Source organism: Crinia signifera, chromosome 1, assembly GCF_055691185.1.
Source record: "Crinia signifera chromosome 1, ASM5569118v1, whole genome shotgun sequence".
NCBI classification, from domain to species: domain Eukaryota; kingdom Metazoa; phylum Chordata; class Amphibia; order Anura; family Myobatrachidae; genus Crinia; species Crinia signifera.
In genome coordinates this window covers 458,035,200-458,053,333 of record NC_139217.1, presented here as the reverse complement: position 1 = coordinate 458,053,333, position 18,134 = coordinate 458,035,200, and the positions used below count along the sequence as shown (strand labels likewise).

The window sequence follows — 18,134 nt, the reverse complement described above, 5'->3', positions numbered from 1 at the left end:
TTCCAGCAGCGTGGTCGCTTCTAATCCAGGCACTGATTGGACAGAGACTGCGACTATGTATCATGTAAGTAGCAATGCCTAAATCTGTGCTTCTCAAAGTTGTCAAACCGGGGTTAGAGCTGGCGCAGTAGTAATGGCGGAGCCCGGAACGCTGTAGCTGATGGGGGAGGGGATGTTGGGAAAAAGGTGGCGTTTTAGGTGCAGTTATTCTTTCATATAACAACAACGACGTTACCTTTCTTGTCCAGCTGTGTCCCAGAGCTGTAAGTGCACCTTGAAGGACTTGCCTTGTGTTCCCCCGGGAACTGCATTACTGTACACCTGGCCAACAACACCACATGTTACTTCAGCACACCAAAAGACACAGTAGCACGAGATGAATATACTTTGGATCATCATTATGTAAATACCGCACACACATCTATATGACCAATGACCTGTCTTCCCAAGTATGATGTCACTACTCATTGGATACCTCTGTGACCAATCTTGTGCTTTTACCTCTGCACCAAGGTGGTCTTAACAGCAAAGTAGGCCCTGGGCAATGCACTGGGGCCTCTATCCGACCATTTAAGAGAATAAAGAAAATTCATAACTTTCCCCTTCGGCATTCCAGCACCATCTCTCCACATGCATCCATACAGTGACTAGCTGACACTCTGATTGGTGGATAGCTCCAGCCAAACACCAATCAGCATGCTGGCCACCATTCACTGTCTGGCTGCAGGCATGGAGGAAGGTAGAGAATGCTGCCTGGATGCCATGATTGTGTGTAGTTTACAGTCAAGTCGGCTGGACAGCATTCATCACCTATCTTTCAAGAAGCTCTGGAGGCACCGACCTTCCCCTGCTAGAAGGCCCTTAGAATTGTGGGGGTCTGGGCAGCTGCCCAGTGTGCCTATACGTTGGCCCTGCTCTGTACATCAGCAAAACAGAACATCTGTGTGGAGCTAGAGTGTACTCCACATGTCTGCATGGGATTCCGACAGTGGGATGTAAGCTTGGGGCCTAACAAATATTCTCTGTGCAGATATAACAATAATTCCATGCACTCCTGTATATGTTGTCATCCTGTGACTTCAGACACTGGGCCGCAAGGGCAAAATCTCTCTAATGGATGAAACCCTGCTGCGCAGCAATGACATAACACTAGAGCTGCCGCCATATCATGCAGTTTAAAAGGACAGAGCAGAGCGGCTGCACATGTCCAGTGGTAGCAGCTTCTTCTACCAAGCTTGCTGTGTGTGTGGATCTGAGTCCTTAATCAGTGCACTGGACCAGAGAGCAGCTGCCAGTACGGAGAGACAGGAGCCTTACCAAGAGGTGGGAGCATGTGAGCATAGAAAGTGCAGCACTGGTTCTACTATGTTTGTGTATTTATTGTGGCATGTTTAGCTTTTTCCAGACCACTTAATTATATTATTTTAAATATAGCTCCTGTTAAAAAAAAAAGTGAAAAAATTATGGCGGCCTTGTGACTGTCAATCACCCTCCTGTCAACCTAATGCTTGCGTCTAACTTTTGTTACTAGATCTAGACGCTGTAGACGATCTTAGATAGCTAGACGGGTTCCACTAAGTGTGTTCGACCACTTCTAGTTCTCTGATTTCCTTTAGGAAAATGTACACCTACTTTATGTAGGCAACATCATTTACCAGTCTCAGCTAAGGAAATCTTGGGATGTGGGGTAGAAACCCTTCCCTTTCTCATATGATGTTGCTACTTCACAGGTTTCCTAAACTGAAAACTCTATAAAGTAATGCTCCATATCATGGCTGATAACATTGCAAAGTATTAAGAAGCTGAAGACCATGAACAATAAGCTCATGGTAGAAACCAAAAATAAGTCATCTTACATTGTAGAGCAGGATGGGAAAATTAAAGTCAATGGTGACCATGACTGTGAATCCAGTAGAGGATTATATTGAGTTCTTTAATCTTCTACTTTGCATGGACTTCATCGATAATATATTTTTGGTACTTTTGACTTTAGGAACACAAAGCAGAAAGAGAGGTTATAATTAAATGACCAAGGACTATTGCAGACTGTCCAGGGGTGTAGCCTACCAGAATAGGGACAAGGGCTGGTACAGGTATATAAGCTGAGTGTGGGCAGAATTGAAATGTTGTAACCGAATATCAGCAAACACAAAGCAGTTTATATAATCATTATTTGCCATCACAGCTGAACTGTCCCCAAGAGACACAATTATAGGGGGGACTCACCACTCGTTTTTCCCGAAAGTCTATTCCAACTGTGGTAATAAATTTAGGGTTGAACTTGTTGTCTGTGTATCTGTACAGGAATGTGGTCTTTCCAACACCGGAGTCTCCAAGGGCCAGGAGCTTAATCAGATAATCATAGTCCCCATCCGTCATAGTGGATACTGCGGTGAACCCTGCAACAGGAACACAGGGGAGATTACTTATTAAGAGTTGATTGTTGATCTGTGCAGCAAAGTTGCTATCCAACAATAGGGCAGATTCAGAAATGGGAGCAAAAGCAGAAAACTCAGTAATTTGGCAAAACCATGTCAAGCCTCAATGTCTTTATCCGGTACTCAGAATAAACCCCAATGTCCCCATCCTGAACACACTCAGAATAAGCCCCAATATCCCCATCCTGAACACACTCAGAATAAGCCCCAATGTCCCCATCCTACACACACCAGACAAACACTCAGAATAAAGCCCAATGTCCCGATCCTGCACACACTCAGAATAAGCCCCATTGTCCCCATCCTGAACACACTCAGAATAAACCCCAATGTCCCCATCCTGAACACACTCAGAATAAGCCCCAATGTCCCCATCCTGAACACACTCAGAATAAGCCCCAATGTCCCCATCCTGAATACACTCAGAATAAACCCCAATGTCCCCATCCTGAACACACTCAGAATAAGCCCCAATGTCCCCATCCTGAACACTCAGAATAAGCCCCAATATCCCCATCCTGAACACACTCAGAATAAGCCCCAATGTCCCCATCCTACACACACCAGGCAAACACTCAGAATAAGCCCCAATGTCCCCATCCTGAACACACCATTCACACACTCAGAATAAAGCCCAATGTCCCGATCCTGAACACACTCAGAATAAAGCCCAATGTCCCGATCCTGCACACAAGCAGACACTCAGAATAATTCTCAATGTTCTCATCCCGCACACTCCAGGCACACACTCAGAATGACCCTCAACTCAGATTGGACAGACACTTTGGGCCATCAGGGACTCTGGTCTACAATGAATAGACTGTAACCTCATCCAGGTCATTTGCTATGCAGGAGATCAGTTATAGGTTCAACTTGATGGACTAATGTATTTTTTCAACCGCAAAAACTATTGTTACTATGTCCCCATCCTGCACACAACAGGCACTCACTCAGAATAAGCCCCAATGTCTCTATCCTGCACACACCAGCCACACACTCAGAATAAGCCACAATGTCCCCATCCTGCACACACCCAGAATAAACCACAATGTCCCACACACCAGGCACGCACTCAGAATAATGTCCCACACACCAGGCACACTCAGAATAAGCCTCGATATCCCCATCCTGCAGCTGCCCATCGTTGGTAGATTTAATCTTCCAATCAATATTAAAGAACATTGCAAACATAAAGCAAGACTGTTAAGGGATCAATATAACAATTAGAACCAGAATAATAAGAACATATACCATATACCTGTACATACATGTGAGGAAAAAAAAAACAATAGGTAAGTAGTCAGGGGAAGAGGTTAATCTGAGGTTAATGAGACCTGATGAACAATGTTTGCAAAGTTCCAAGAAATTAGCCAAAACTTAATATCAGTCACTCTAAATAATAATTAAAAAAAACAACCCTGAAAACATAAAAAAAAAAAAAGAAAAAGAAAACAGCGCTAAGCACTACTGAAGGAATGGGGTGTGCTATACAGAAACCCATTATATCCATAGATTAGTTTAGTAAGCGTAGTAGAAACTGTAAATATCTATGTAAAACTGTAAATATCTCTTCCAAAAAGAAATGAGTGCAAGAACCTGTATATTTATATATTGCAGACTTTGCATCATTATTTAATTAAATACACGTAATTCTGTAACTGCTTGCAGGCAGAAGACTCAGCAGAGCCCAGATGGTGTCTGGGGTGCTGCACAGACATGTCCCCAATGCACAGGTAGGGTTGAGGTTAGCGAGCTGGGACAGGCTAACCGGAAGATCACAGAGCATAAAAGGTGTGTACACACCGGTATAATCTGCCATAGTGTTATGCACAAAATCCATGCGTTTGCGCCACAAAGTGGGACAGCTGCAGTGTTTCCATTCTGTTACAATCGCAATTCATCCCTCCTGCATCCATATGAAATCATCCCAATGTTTATTAGAAGGAATCTCTGCCATCTAGTGGTCATATACGGTAATGCGACGGCCGTGTGGGATGCCTTGTAAATGACTGCCCCATATCTTGTCTTGGTGGTGGCGCACAGGAACCATAATCTTCTCTACAAAAGCCCAGTCTGCAGTGAATGGGAGTTACTGAAATCTGCAGTCCGCGCATTCTATATTCAGATTTAAAATATTCTCTTTCCAACTGTATTGTGCAAAACAAAAAATTACATTTGCAATGGTGCTTCGTGGGTGATCTTTCCCATGGCACAAAGCGGGCAGCGTATAAACGGTATATGCCATTAGTTCTGGCTTCTACGTGATGATTAAGAGGGTTGATGTTCATCCTATATAATAAAAAGCTAATGCTGCTCCTCATCTTTACAGGGGGAATTCAAGTGTTGTTCCATCATTTTGATGGGCCTGTAAGTAGCCTCGATATAAACTGCATAGTAGTGAGAATAAAACGCACACTTTTCTGGCAACGCTCAGTAAAAGATTGGTTGAAACAAGATTACAATTGACTCTTTTCCCCTGTTGATACTCAGAAATCTCCACTTTACAGAATGTTAGGTCTTACAGACAGACAGACAGACCTCCTCCATGCTATCAGATGGAATGCATCCAGCTTCTGCCTCATACATTACTTGTTGGTGATGATTTATTGGTTTCTGAATGCGATATGATTACTGCAGGACCGTAATGAAGATTTATGTAGCTCTGACAGGCACACCCCGGTCTGTGATACTCTTAGCGAGAATAGGAAGCTCCAGGGCAGCAGAACCGCTGCGGGACAGGGGAGAGGTGTATGATGAGTCAGTGTATTCAGGTGTATGGCTTTTTGTATGGGAGCCTCAAATTCATTACAAGGGAATTCTAGAAATTTTACCGAGATATAGTATTTACTTGTGACACCAGGTAGCCGCATCATTTTGGGCAGCATATTGTTCACACTAATAAGCACTTTCCATGCACTACAAATTACACTAATTTATTTAAGTGTTTGTGCTTATTCGATCACCATCAAAACCAGTGCAGTTCCTCTTCCCAGCATGTGGTGTCGCTCTCTGCTGTGGTGCTTCTAGCACATTGTGGTCTGTATTTTCAGCAGGGATATGCAGACCGCACTGTGCCAGTAGCACCACAGCAGAGAGTGACAATGCTGGTGATAGGATCCCACCATGGGTGTTACGCTGCTTATAGCCTCCATGCTGGACAGTCAGGCTAACAAATCACACAAACAACAGACTGTGCCTATAAGTAGGACACAAACATACCTTATACTGTTAACAGAGAATGTGCAGACATGAGCCTCAACAGCAAGAGAGAACCTTGTCACAAAGGCTTACAGACTAGAGGGAGATGGTAATTCTGAGACCATGTCGAAGCTTTAGAGGGATTGGGTGGTAGCTGGTTGAGCATGGAGGAAGTATAACCAGATGGTGCTAGGATAAGTTATAAAGCAGAGGAGAGGGGCAGGTAATGCTGATCTTAGAGGGCCTTAGGGAGAGAGTCTCAAGAAAGAAAAAGTATAAGAGAGCTCATGTAAGGGTGTTACATCAATTGGATTCTAGAGTTTATAGGGAGCAGTTGTACAGGTGTTCTGAGTGATGCAGAGCCAGTGTAATGGGAAGTGAGGAAGCCCAGTGTTGCAGTGGAATTTTGCACAGACTGGAGGGGTAAAATATGGATTAGGGGAAAGTCAGAAGGATTCAGAGTTAGGGAGCTGCAGCACAATTGCATAATACAGGGATGGGGAACCTTCGGCCCTCCAGCTGTTCTTGAACTACACATACCAACATGCCCTGCAACAGATTTAGCATGGCCAAATACCAAAACTGTACCAGGGCATGCTAGGATGTGTAGTTCAACAACAGCTGGAGGGCTGAAGTTTCCCCATTTCTGGCACAAGACCTTTATAGCCACTGTTAGGGTCTCCTCCCTACAAAAGCCACACATTGCTCCCTTAGTGTACAACACACACCGGTACTTAGGATACCACTGGGTCCCTTTTCTCCGTAGAGAGAGACTTACACAATTGGCTAGAGACTGCAAGATAGGAGGCTGGAGTGATATACAAAGTACGGAGAAACTGACACACAAAGGATTAGGTCGGGCTGGGTTCACAACCTCAGCAGATGCAAATGCAATTACAGTAAGTCGGTATGATGCACTGTACAGTTAGATTACACTAGCAGCATGAGCATAGGGTAAATGAACAAGGTAGAGTAGCCATCAATTGGGCAGAGTACACACAGAACAAACATTGGGTATTGGAATCTGGAGCAGCAGCTTACACCACGGCATAAACTATGCTGTGGTGACTTAAGAGACAGTCAGGCTTATAGAGCACTGTAGGCCTGACTGTCTCTTAAGAGATGCAAGCACCAATCAGCAGAGCCCGATAGGAAACACTGCCTTAATGAATAACCTCAAGCACTGCGCATATAACATGAGTCATGGCTGTCAGCCACAGGATTCCTTACAGTAATATGGGATCCTGGTTGTCTAGTGATCGGGACCGGTGGGTAGTGCGGGAAGTGATGCTTAGCAATGGCTGGGAACTGCAGGGAAGACGAGTCAGGCCAGAGACCTGTAACATGCAGCATTTGGGGGTTGGCGATAATGAAGCATGAATAAGAACGGATAAGTGTTTTGGGGGGGGGGGGGGGGGGGTGATGTATCAAACTCTGGAGAAAGATACAGTGGCAAGAGATAAATATACCAACCAATCAGCTCCTGCCATTTTTCAAACAGCCTGTAACATGGCAGTTAGGTGCTGAGTGATTGGTTCTTGACCTCTCTTCACTATATCCAAAGTTTGGTACCTCTCCCCCTGAGTAAGAATAAGCGGTATCCTGACAACACAATAAAGGAGTCGGAAGCTACAACATAGCACAAGGGACTGAATGTGCGGTAAACAGCTGGAGGCAAGGCACTTACTGTAGTAATGCACATGTTTCTCTACACTTTCCCGTGGCCGGAGACACTCATGACATTCTTAGATTGATCACATGTTCTTAAACATACATAGTGCAAATAGCTCCGTGTAAAACCTGATTTATCTAAACAGTGAGGGATTATCTCTGAGGCATAACTGTCCCGTCCTGGGGAGATTGGGTGTGTGCTACCTCGGAACGCACTCACACACTGCACTCTTGTTCAGAGCCAGATTGGCACATGTTGTGGCCTTTCTAAACTATCTACTTATTCTGTGTTGCATCAAACATTTATATTACTGGTTCTCAGAATCATATTATTATCATCTTTTATTTATATGGCGCCACAAGTGATCCGCTGCGCCAAAGTCACTGAGCACATAAACAAATAAGCAAAGCAAGAACACAGTGACTACAACTGGGCACACACCGCAATGCAATACCGTTAATGATATCATTGGAGCACCTGGGGAAGCGATCTAGCGCATAGACTCTGAGCGACATAGTTAACAATATCGTTCAGTGATGTCACCAGGCCCCAGAACATACATACATGAAAATTAAGTATCTGCACTTTTCTCTTCCTTCCTCTCCTCTTGACCCTATACCCTCACAAATAACTTAATCTCTGTCTCCTGTGCTCATCCCAACCTTAACTAACATCTGTAACATCTCTTTCTCTGGTGTCTTTCCATCATTGTTCAAACACGCAGTTATTACTCAGATTCTGAAAAAAACTGAATTCTGACCCAAGATCTCTCTCAAACTACCGTCCCATCTCGCAGCTTCCATGCACCTCCAAACTACTTGAAAGACTTGCCTACACTCGCCTCACACACTTTATTAACTTGCACAACTTATTGGACCCGCTTCAGTCAAGCTTTCGTGCCCAACACTCTACAGAGACAGCACTGACTAAAGTTGTGAAGGATCTGGTCACTGCTAAGTCTAAAGGCCATTACACACTACTTATGCTTCTAGATCTCTCTGCTGCTTTTGACACTGTTGACCACACACTTCTCATACAAACACTACAATCCCTAGGTCTTAAAGACACAGCCCTCTCTTGGTTCTCATCCTACCTCTCTAACCGCTCTTTTAGTGTTTGTTTCTCTAATTCTACCTCCTCTTCGCTACCTTTATCAGTTGGAGTACCTCAGGGATCAGTTTTAGGTCCCCTGCTTTTCTCAATCTGTACCTCATCTCTTGGCAAACTAATCAGCTCCTTTGGATTTCAGTATCATCTGTATGCGGATGATACTCAGCTCTACCTATCCTCCCCGGACCTGTTCCCATCTGTACAGAGCCGTGTCGTGTCTCTGAATGCCTTTCTGCTGTTTCATCCTGGATGTCATCTCGCCACCTCAAACTTAATATTTCAAAAACAGAATTACTTATATTTCCCCCATTAAATAGTAGTTACCAACCAGATATCTCTATTGCTGTTGAGAATATGACAATCACTCCTACCTCTAAAACTCGCTGCCTAGGTGTTATTCTTGACTCTGAACTTTCCTTTGTACCCCACATTCAGTCTGTCTCAAAATCATGTCATGTGCACCAAAATTCGCCCTTACTTTACACAAGACACTGCAAAAACTCTAATCCATGCTCTCATCATCTCACGCATTGATTATTGCAATAGTCTCCTTATTGGCCTTCCCCAATACAGACTCTCACCACTACAGTCTATTATGAATGCAGCTGCGAGGCTAATCTTCCTAGCCAGACGTTCATCGTCTGCAAAGCTACTCTGTCAATCACTTCATTGGTTACCTGTATTCTACCTTAATCAATACAAAATTCTTTTACTTACACACAAAGCCATAAACCAAACTACACCAACATACATCTCTTCTCTTATCTCAAAATATCTTCCAACACGACCTCTACGCTCCTCCCAAGATCTGCGTCTCTCATCCACACTTATTACTCGCTCCCATTCCCGATTGCAGGACTTTCTTCGGGCTGCACCCACTCTGTGGAATGCCCTCCCAAGCACAATAAGACTCTCCTCCAGTCTCCAAACCTTCAAGCATTCCCTGAAAACTCACCTCTTCTCATCTCATCAAGCTTATCAAATTCCAGAACCAGTCACGGAACCTTGCATTCTGGTGGAATCGATGCAATAAAGAATACAGTATCTATCCTTATGTATCAATACCTATTTCCCTATAGATTGTAAGCTTGCGAGCAGGGCCCTCCTACATTTTTGACTGTCTGTAAATACCCTGCTTGTTGTGACACTGTCTCCTTTTGTAAAGCGCAACGGAATATGCTGCGCTATATAAGAAAGTGTTAGTAAATAAATAATAAATTTACGTGGCACTCAAAGGGTTAAATATATCTTATAGTGTGTACGCATAGGACAAGTACAAGGTATATAAAACACAGTTGCATCAGCAAACAACACTGAAATGAGTATCAGGGTGGCAGAAAACCGCAGGATTCTGTGCCGTTGAAGGGAGTATGGCGTGGAAGATGGTAAACGAGTGTTCAGTAACAAATATACTAAGAGCATTGACAAGTCAAACGCACTATGCTGTATAATGTCTCCTTTAATAATCACCGTGTTACTGTGGTTTTGTATATACTGTATATTTGTATAATAAAACTGCATCTTCATACATATATTATATAACATTTATTAAAAACCATTTTTTGCTGTTTGTTGCAGTATCAAATGCCTTTATGGTTTTACTGCTTTGTTTATATAGGCTTACATTATTTTCAAGGCACGTTGGACGTTCGAGGCACTGTCCCATTACATGTGATATATAACATTTAATTTTACCTATGAAATGTGATGGGAGAGCCAACTGCAAATACAGTATATCAACCAAATAATGCATGCCTATAGTATATGGCTTCATAAAGATTTAAGCAAAAGTAAATAAACTATAAATCCGTTCCTAGGTCTGTCTAATTATTCAGGAGAACTTTTTGGGCTGGTCACAGTAAAACATCAAGGCTTTGTTTAACCATTTGAGTGCCAACATCTCAGAGATCCACTAAAAAAGCCAGTGTCACTCTTATAAATCCAAATAAAAAATGGCTTCAATTTCCTATATATGTTAAACATTACAATGAAGAAGAATGTTTGCTTGGCAATTTTGACACCTATTTTGACAAATTCCCTTGGCACTCAAAGGGTTAAGTATGAATGTAAGCACTCACGAGCAGGGCCCTCTACCCTCACGTGCTTTTCCTTACCACATTTCCAGTATACCGTCATATTCTCCCCAATGCCTACAATGGTATTGCCACCCTGGTGCTGAATTTCTATAAACCTTGTCTGTGTACTGCAATGTTCTCTACTGTAAAGGCCCCATACACTAGTGCGATTTGGTCTGAATTGACCCGATTCCAACAGAACGGGCCAAAAATCGGACTAAATCTCATGTGTTTGACATCTCGTCCGATGCATGGTCCTGTGTGCATCGGATCAAATAAATCTTATGTGCAGCCCAGAGTTGCAGAGTTGGGGGCACTGGGAGCCAGTGGGGGGACGCAGAGCGGCGTGCGGAGGCTGTGGCAAGTCAGCGAGTGGATGCAGAAAGGCAGGCTGGGGGGAGCAAATGTAAGGAAAAAAAAAACGAAAAACATACAAATGAATGGGCAGCCACTGATTGGCTGAGAGCTCTCAGCCAATCAGTGGCTGCCCATTCATTTGTATTTTTTTTTTTTTTTTAGCAGCTCGGCTTCTGGTTCCCCCTGCCCGGCTCTCCGCAAAAGGCTCCCTTCACCTGCAGTTCCCTGGGAGTTGCATGTCATTTATCACATGCAAAACTTGAAACATCAAGTGCCTAATTGTATTTGAGCCATGCCGGGGAAACCAGATCCGACTTGTACTTTTTCCTTGTTTTGTTCATTCCGTCTCTGTACTTAGTAAGGTGCAGCAGAAACCTTGTGGCGTCATATAAAAAGTGAATAAACAGTACATAAAATATATATTTTTTAAATCACACATTATTTACTTTTTCAAAAGAAGCAGAATCTTCAGACAATACCATCGGTTTGCCGATACCGCCTTGTGGACAAAACAAATCAAGTTTTATTCAAAAACCTCCACTAAGAAATACAAGGTGGTTCTGGTGTAGGCATTGATCTACCTACCTCAAAAAAAGGCTAATAGACTGATTCTACATGTAAAACAGTGGTTCCCAAATGCGGACCTCAGGGTACCACAACAGTTCGTGTTTTAAGGATATCCAAGCTTAGGCAAAGGAATTTGATTTGTGCCTCGGTCAGTCTGATTATACATGTGTGAACAAGCAGGGATTTCCCTAAGACCCGGACTGGTTAGGGTTTGGGAACCATTGTCACAGGATTTCACAATACAATTTACATCTAGAGATTCTAAATGCATTTGAATGAATCATACAATTAAGAGTTTAACAACTAAAGAATGGAGATTGTGATTTTTGTAGTGAGGGGGGGATTTCGGGCCAGGTGTACTATGCCTTGAGAAGCGATAAAATGGAGAGTGATAAACCACCAGCTAATCGGCTGCTAAATGCCATGTCACAGACTGTTTGAAAAATGACAGTTACGAGCTGAATGGCTGATGGTTTATCACTCTCCATTCTATCATTTTTCAAGACTTATTTGGCCCAGATGATCACCCAAACAAGAGCGCTCCGCGAATTTCTGGCTCCCGGGATGATGGAACTAATAGTGTGTACACACGGTCCAATTTCCTTACCGATGTTGACGATATAGTCAACATCGGATCGGCATCTGATCGGAATCGGATGCAGATCGCAAGGGTTTTAAACTTTGCGATCCCGATCCGATCCCGATGCGCGTTCACGTATCAGAAGCCAGAAAGTCTTGGCTGCCTTGACTATATAGTGCAGATCTGCACTATATAGTCAAGATTGTATGCAAATCGGATGTGCCTTGCGATCCGATCCCGATCTGATCGTGGATCGCATCTTAAGGCACATCTGACCGTGTGTACACACCATCAATGTGTTTTTCATTTAAAGTAAAATCGAATAACAAATACATTTAAATACAAATACATTTATCAAATTAAGAACAAAGAACAAACTTTTTTGTGCTTTTGACCCGGCTGGGTATAAATGGTTATGGTATAAATGGTAGACAATGTCCAGGTTGACAGTCACTAGGTCGAAACTGACAAAGGGTCGACACAAGCTTATGGTTGACGTGAATACGGCACATATTTTTTTACGTCTACACCCTGTGCTCAGCACACTATTATATTCCCACTCTATGCCCATTTGGATAATAAAGTATGAAAAACAACCTATAAAAAAAAAAAAGTGAAAAACACAGACCTGCATTTCATGTTGACTATGTCGACTATAAGCTTGTTTCAACCATCTGAAAATGTCAACCTTAGGTACATCGACCATTTCAAGGTGTCGACCTAGTTAGTCGACCATTAGTGGTTGACCTAGATGTTGTCTACCCAGTGCCTGCATACCGTATAAATATATCTGGCCTACATATGTTAATTTTATATTTGGTCGTTTAGAGCTTTTTTTTTCCTTAACAATTACCGAGGTATTTTTATAAATGATATATTATACCTGATCATTATCATTTTTTATAGCTACAATAAGAAATGAATGATTGACGGTATATATATAATAAAAAATACACACTGGGGCAGGGGCTCGAGTAGGCTACTGCGCATACATGGTCATCAGACATGAAGATATGAGCGGCCATTGCTGGAGAAGGATCCTCCAGATCCCTCTTCTGTTAAAGTGTGCAGAAAGTAACCTTTAGGTAAATATATACATATTCCGCAATACTTTTGATAAATATGTCCCACAGTACGCATCCACGTCATTGTACAATCAACTTTCTGACATCTCTCCTAAAGTACTGTTCCGTGTTACCTAGTATATGCTAAAGTAAAGCTTGGACATTCCTTGGCAGTTTTGCAGAAAAATACACCTCAATGGTTCAAAATTATTTATCGGTGCGAGGAAGACCCCTGATTCCAGTGACCTTCCCCAGCACATCCACAAAGGAATACAGTCTAAAATTTCCTACCAAACACACCCCAGGTTACATTTTAGTGTTCAACCAATTAACCTACCAGTACGTTTTGGGATTCTGGGTGGAAGCTGTAACACCTGTAATAATCCTGTGCAAACACGGGGGAAAATAAACCACCACGCAGATACTGTAGGGCCTTAGCTGTGAATCAAACTCCCCAGCACTGTGAGGCAGCACTGCTAACCAGGGCCCTACCGGTGAGGCAGCACTGCTAACCGGGGCCCTACCGGTGAGGCAGCACTGCTAACCGGGGCCCTACCGGTGAGGCAGCACTGCTAACCGGGGCCCTACCTGTGAGGTAGCACTGCTAACCAGGGCCCTACCTGTGAGGCAGCACTGCTAACCAGGGCCCTACCGGTGAGGCAGCACTGCTAACCAGGGCCCTACCATTGAGGCAGCACTTCTAACCACTGCCCTACCAGTGAGGCGGCAGCACTGCTAACCACTGCCCTACCAGTGAGGCGGCAGCACTGCTAACCACTGCCCTACCAGTGAGGCAGCACTGCTAACCGCGGCCCTACCAGTGAGGCAGCACTGCTAACCGCGGCCCTACCAGTGAGGCAGCACTGCTAACCGCGGCCCTACCAGTGAGGCAGCACTGCTAACCGCTGCCCTACCAGTGAGGCAGCACTGCTAACCATGGCCCTACCAGTGAGGCATTTGGTTAATCTTTAATTCTTCTTTTTCAACCTCCATTATTTGTAAGACAGGTGTGAACAGTTCGCTCGCGTTTAACGCCTGCAGTTGCTAGTAATATGGGCGTGTAAGAAGTACAGAAATATGAGCACATATAAAGTGTGGAATGTACATTGAGGAGTATAAGAGCAGGCTGACAGAGCAAGTTCTACTGGGCTGCATACCGGAATAACCTGATCAGCACATAATGGTCAGACAGGAGTAAATGAGCATTCCTTCTGCAGAAGTGGAGTCATGTGCTCTCCCTGTAACGTATGGCAATAATAACACCGCTCTGTTGTATTTTTACAGTCGCCTTTAACAGCTATGCGCTCGGCAGACTATTCTATTCTCCTTCCATGCTCTAGTGGATGGTAGGGTAAGAAATACTGCCTGTTTTTGAAAGAAAAAAAAAAGTGAAAAAACTCATTTTGACCTTTTCACTGTCGACCTAATACATGTGTCGACCTTCTTTTATGTGTCGACTTAAGCCTTTTAGACCTTTAGCGTTCGACCTTAATACTGTCGACCTAGTGACCATATCCCGCCTTCAACTGATCTTACTGGAGAAGTCCCACATGCCAACATGCCACTAGGGCAGGTGATGGGGGGTGTCAAAGAGGACACCCATCCCCAAGGTTCCGAGGGGTTCAGGGGCTGTGAGCATGGTGGCGGCAGTACAGAGCCTAGCAATGGTTTACAAAAAGTACCAGCTGCCCGCATGGATTGCTAGAAGAGAACTTCGTTGGATCTCCACCAATAACGGGCTCCTCTTTTTGGAGACATCACCCACCGCACCGCACCTCCTACTTCCCCTTCCTTGTTCTGTCCCTGCAGTGGTGACGGTCTGTCTACCCAGGAGGAGCATGAGAAACACAGGCGGCATGGACCGGAAATCGCAAACTGAATATTATCTTTGGGGTTTTTTTTTTTTGCACTAATAAAACACATTAAGTGCACCACCTAATAGAACCGACATCTGTGAGCTTATGCGTCCCGTATTACTACCCTAATCCGGAGAGCAGCATCGGAAACCGCCAGAACAGTGGTACTGTGTGCGCTCATTGAGATATGTCCAAAAGGTATTCTGAGAACTGCATGTACAGCACGTGTGTCCACATTCAGAACACGGAGGGCCACACGGATCTCCCTGCCGTGCCTATACACCTGGACATGCTCAGTATGGGAGAACAAACCGGAACAATACGCGTGTTCAGTATACTTTGCCGACCGTCTCAATGTCGGCATGAAAATGTGGACTTGCTCAATACAAAAATCGACAGACAACAAACTGACATGATTATTGAATCGGCATGCTGAGAATTTTGACACATTTTTTAGCCTAACCCTCACATGTCAACATTTCGCAGATGTTGACATGTTTGGTTCATGTTAGGTTTACCCATGTCCTCAACAGAATATTTTACGGCAATCTGACTACGTAGCCATTAAGCAAGGGACGAAAGTCATGTTTTTGCTAGACAAAGGAGACCGGAATTCACAATATGGGTCAAATGTACTAAGCTTTGAAAGTGATAATGTGGAGAGACATTAAAGGAGCCGATTTAGACCAGTTTGTTCAGTGGGGCGATGTTTACCTTTTTGCTAGGCTGCTTAAAGTACCATCTACCCAGCCTCCAACTGTCATTTTTCAAACACAGCATGTAACATGGACGTTAAATGCTGATTAGCTGGTGCTTTATCTCTCTCTACATACATCTCATCTAGAAAAGGCCTAAAGGGGTGTACACACGGAGCAAATTTGTGCTATTTTCTAAGCAATCTGATTAGATTGCTTAGAAAGTAAGCACAGATCTCTCCGTGTGTATGCTCCGAGAGATTAAATATCTGTTGCTAACTAACGTGGTGTACACACGGAGCAAATTTGTGCTATTTTCTAAGCAATCTGACTAGATTGCTTAGAAAGTAAGCACAGATCTTTCCGTGTGTATGCTCCGAGAGATTAAATATCTCTTAATAACCAAGTCAGTGCATGCAGTCCCAATCTAGTTAGATTGCTTAGCAAATGACTGCAAATCTCTCTGTGTGTACAGAATGAGAGATACTGATCGCAATCTTGACACCAGCAAAATTGCTTAGCACAGATCTCTATGTGTGTATGCCCCTTAAGTTGTACACTATATCTACAGTATGTATAACATTCCAACGCTGCCTGTGTAGAACTTATTTTGAAGGCTATATAATTCTTGGGGCCTTTCAGGTCAGGTTGTTGGAGAATGAATGATAAAATATGTCAGACTGCGGGTCATACACCATCTTCAGACGCTTCTCTGCAGACTTCATTCTAACAAACAATGCCAAGGAACCTGTTGCACATCTAACAGTCTGGTATGCCAGAGGCAGTAGTCACATTTTATGTCACTACCTGTCAAAATAAGCCACTCCCATTTCGATGACATAACGGCATATTTACTTTGGATCATAAGCAAAATCTTTACAAAGATCGCATGATACACGCTGGATTGGATCTGTGGATTTAGGAGATCACTGTTGTGTTAAGCTGAATTCCAACTCCTGTTCCTGGATCCATTCCGGGGTATATACTAGCCCTGAGAACCTGCTGGCATAAATACCCAGTGAACACCGTATAGTAGTGTATGGGAGCCAACCCGCATATCATTCAATCAACAATCTATGGGGCCCACTCAGAGCTTGCTTGTTTTTCACTGCGCATGGCCTAGGACTGAAAGCATTGGAGTTGCACTGTAGTTGGGTGCACTCACGTAGGCAGTGCTCATAGGAGACATGTCGACGAAACCTATAGACTGTACAATGATGACCCAAATCGTAAATACATCTGTTTTTTAAATGTATCTTTTGCATCATGGATAAGGATGATGACGATGATAAAACCAAGCGCACAGATAGGGGCAGTTCACACGCGTAGACTCTTAGATGCCAAGGGTCTGACGCAAAGTTGACTGTAATACCCCTTTCAGACAGAAAAAAAGACCCGGGAATTTCCCTGCTCTTGCCGTGTCGACCCGGGTTTTTCTTCTGTCTGAAAGGGTCAACACGGGTCTAAAGTTCTGGGACTTCGACCCAGGTATTTACCTGGGTTTTTCCCGGGTCTGTATTCCAAAAACCCGGGTCGCCGGCTGTCTGAAAGGAAACGACCCGGGTTTTTGGGATTATTACACATTGTTAGGCACTGATTGGCTCTCCTGGTGGGGTGCTGGCTGATTGGTTGTGAGGATAGGCTTCTCTGATTGGCTGTGAGGGCATGGCAATGGAGCTGGCCTCTGAGGTCATTAGGGAGCTGAAAAAAGGATAGCATGGCCCACTGGTAGAAGCAAGAGGTGAGAGCTGCTGGCAGTGAGAGGGGAGGAGGATATCGGCAAACAGATGATTGGGACAGTCAAAGATGCCACAGTGTACTCAAACATTGCAAATATACTGACAGCCATGTGAGTAGGGAGGCCAATCCCGGGATTGGGATCGGCGGGATCCCGGGATTTAGGCCTAAAATCGTTGGGTTTTGAATCCCGGGATTGAAGCTTTCAATCCCGGGATTTTGGGATTAGTATCCCACTGCTAAATGTACTTTTTTTTTTCAAAGCCGGGCAGCGCTGAGTACTTTAGAATGGCTCAGATGCTGCCAGGCTGTCTGCTGCGTACCCCCCGGTGGCCAATTGGTCCGCTGTCACTGTGTGCCAGTGCTCTGTGATGACAGGCATGACGGCGCCCAGGCTGCGCAGCGTGACCCCTGACATCACGCCACACTGCGCAGCCCGTCCGCCGCCATGCCTGTCAGTGTACTGCACAGCACAAGCACACACAGTCGCTCAGCCGCATGCCCGCTGTACTGCTACCGCCTGCCCGCCCCGCCGCTGGATGGATGGACATCGCTCCTGCTGCTGCCTGTCACCACTACCTCTGTAGTGACAGTGACAGTGCAGGGCAGGGGGATGGGGAAGAGTGGCAGGCAGGCAGGCGGGGTGGAGTAAGAGGACATTTATATTGATATTTGGGTGGCAGGTCATTTTTTTTTTTATTAGGGAGGCCAATCCCGGGATTCCCGGGATCCCGGGATTGAGCATTTTTCAATCCCGAATCCTGGGATTGAAAAAAGGCCCCGGG

The 18,134-nt window shown here is 44.3% G+C and overlaps 1 protein-coding gene across 4 annotated transcripts in view; it reads right to left on the bottom strand.

Annotated features, from left to right (window-relative positions):
• The window catches only part of RAB27B (RAB27B, member RAS oncogene family), a 163,291-nt gene that overhangs the window by 8,876 nt on the left and 136,281 nt on the right, over positions 1–18,134 (bottom strand). For all 4 annotated transcript variants that reach the window (XM_083155206.1, XM_083155205.1, XM_083155207.1 and 1 more), the window contains 2 exons: positions 2,227–2,399; positions 236–321 (listed from right to left, as the gene is read on the bottom strand). In XM_083155206.1, coding sequence (XP_083011332.1) covers positions 236–321; positions 2,227–2,379 — 239 coding nt within the window. In that variant the 5' untranslated portion in view covers positions 2,380–2,399. The remainder of the gene's footprint in view (positions 1–235; positions 322–2,226; positions 2,400–18,134) is intronic.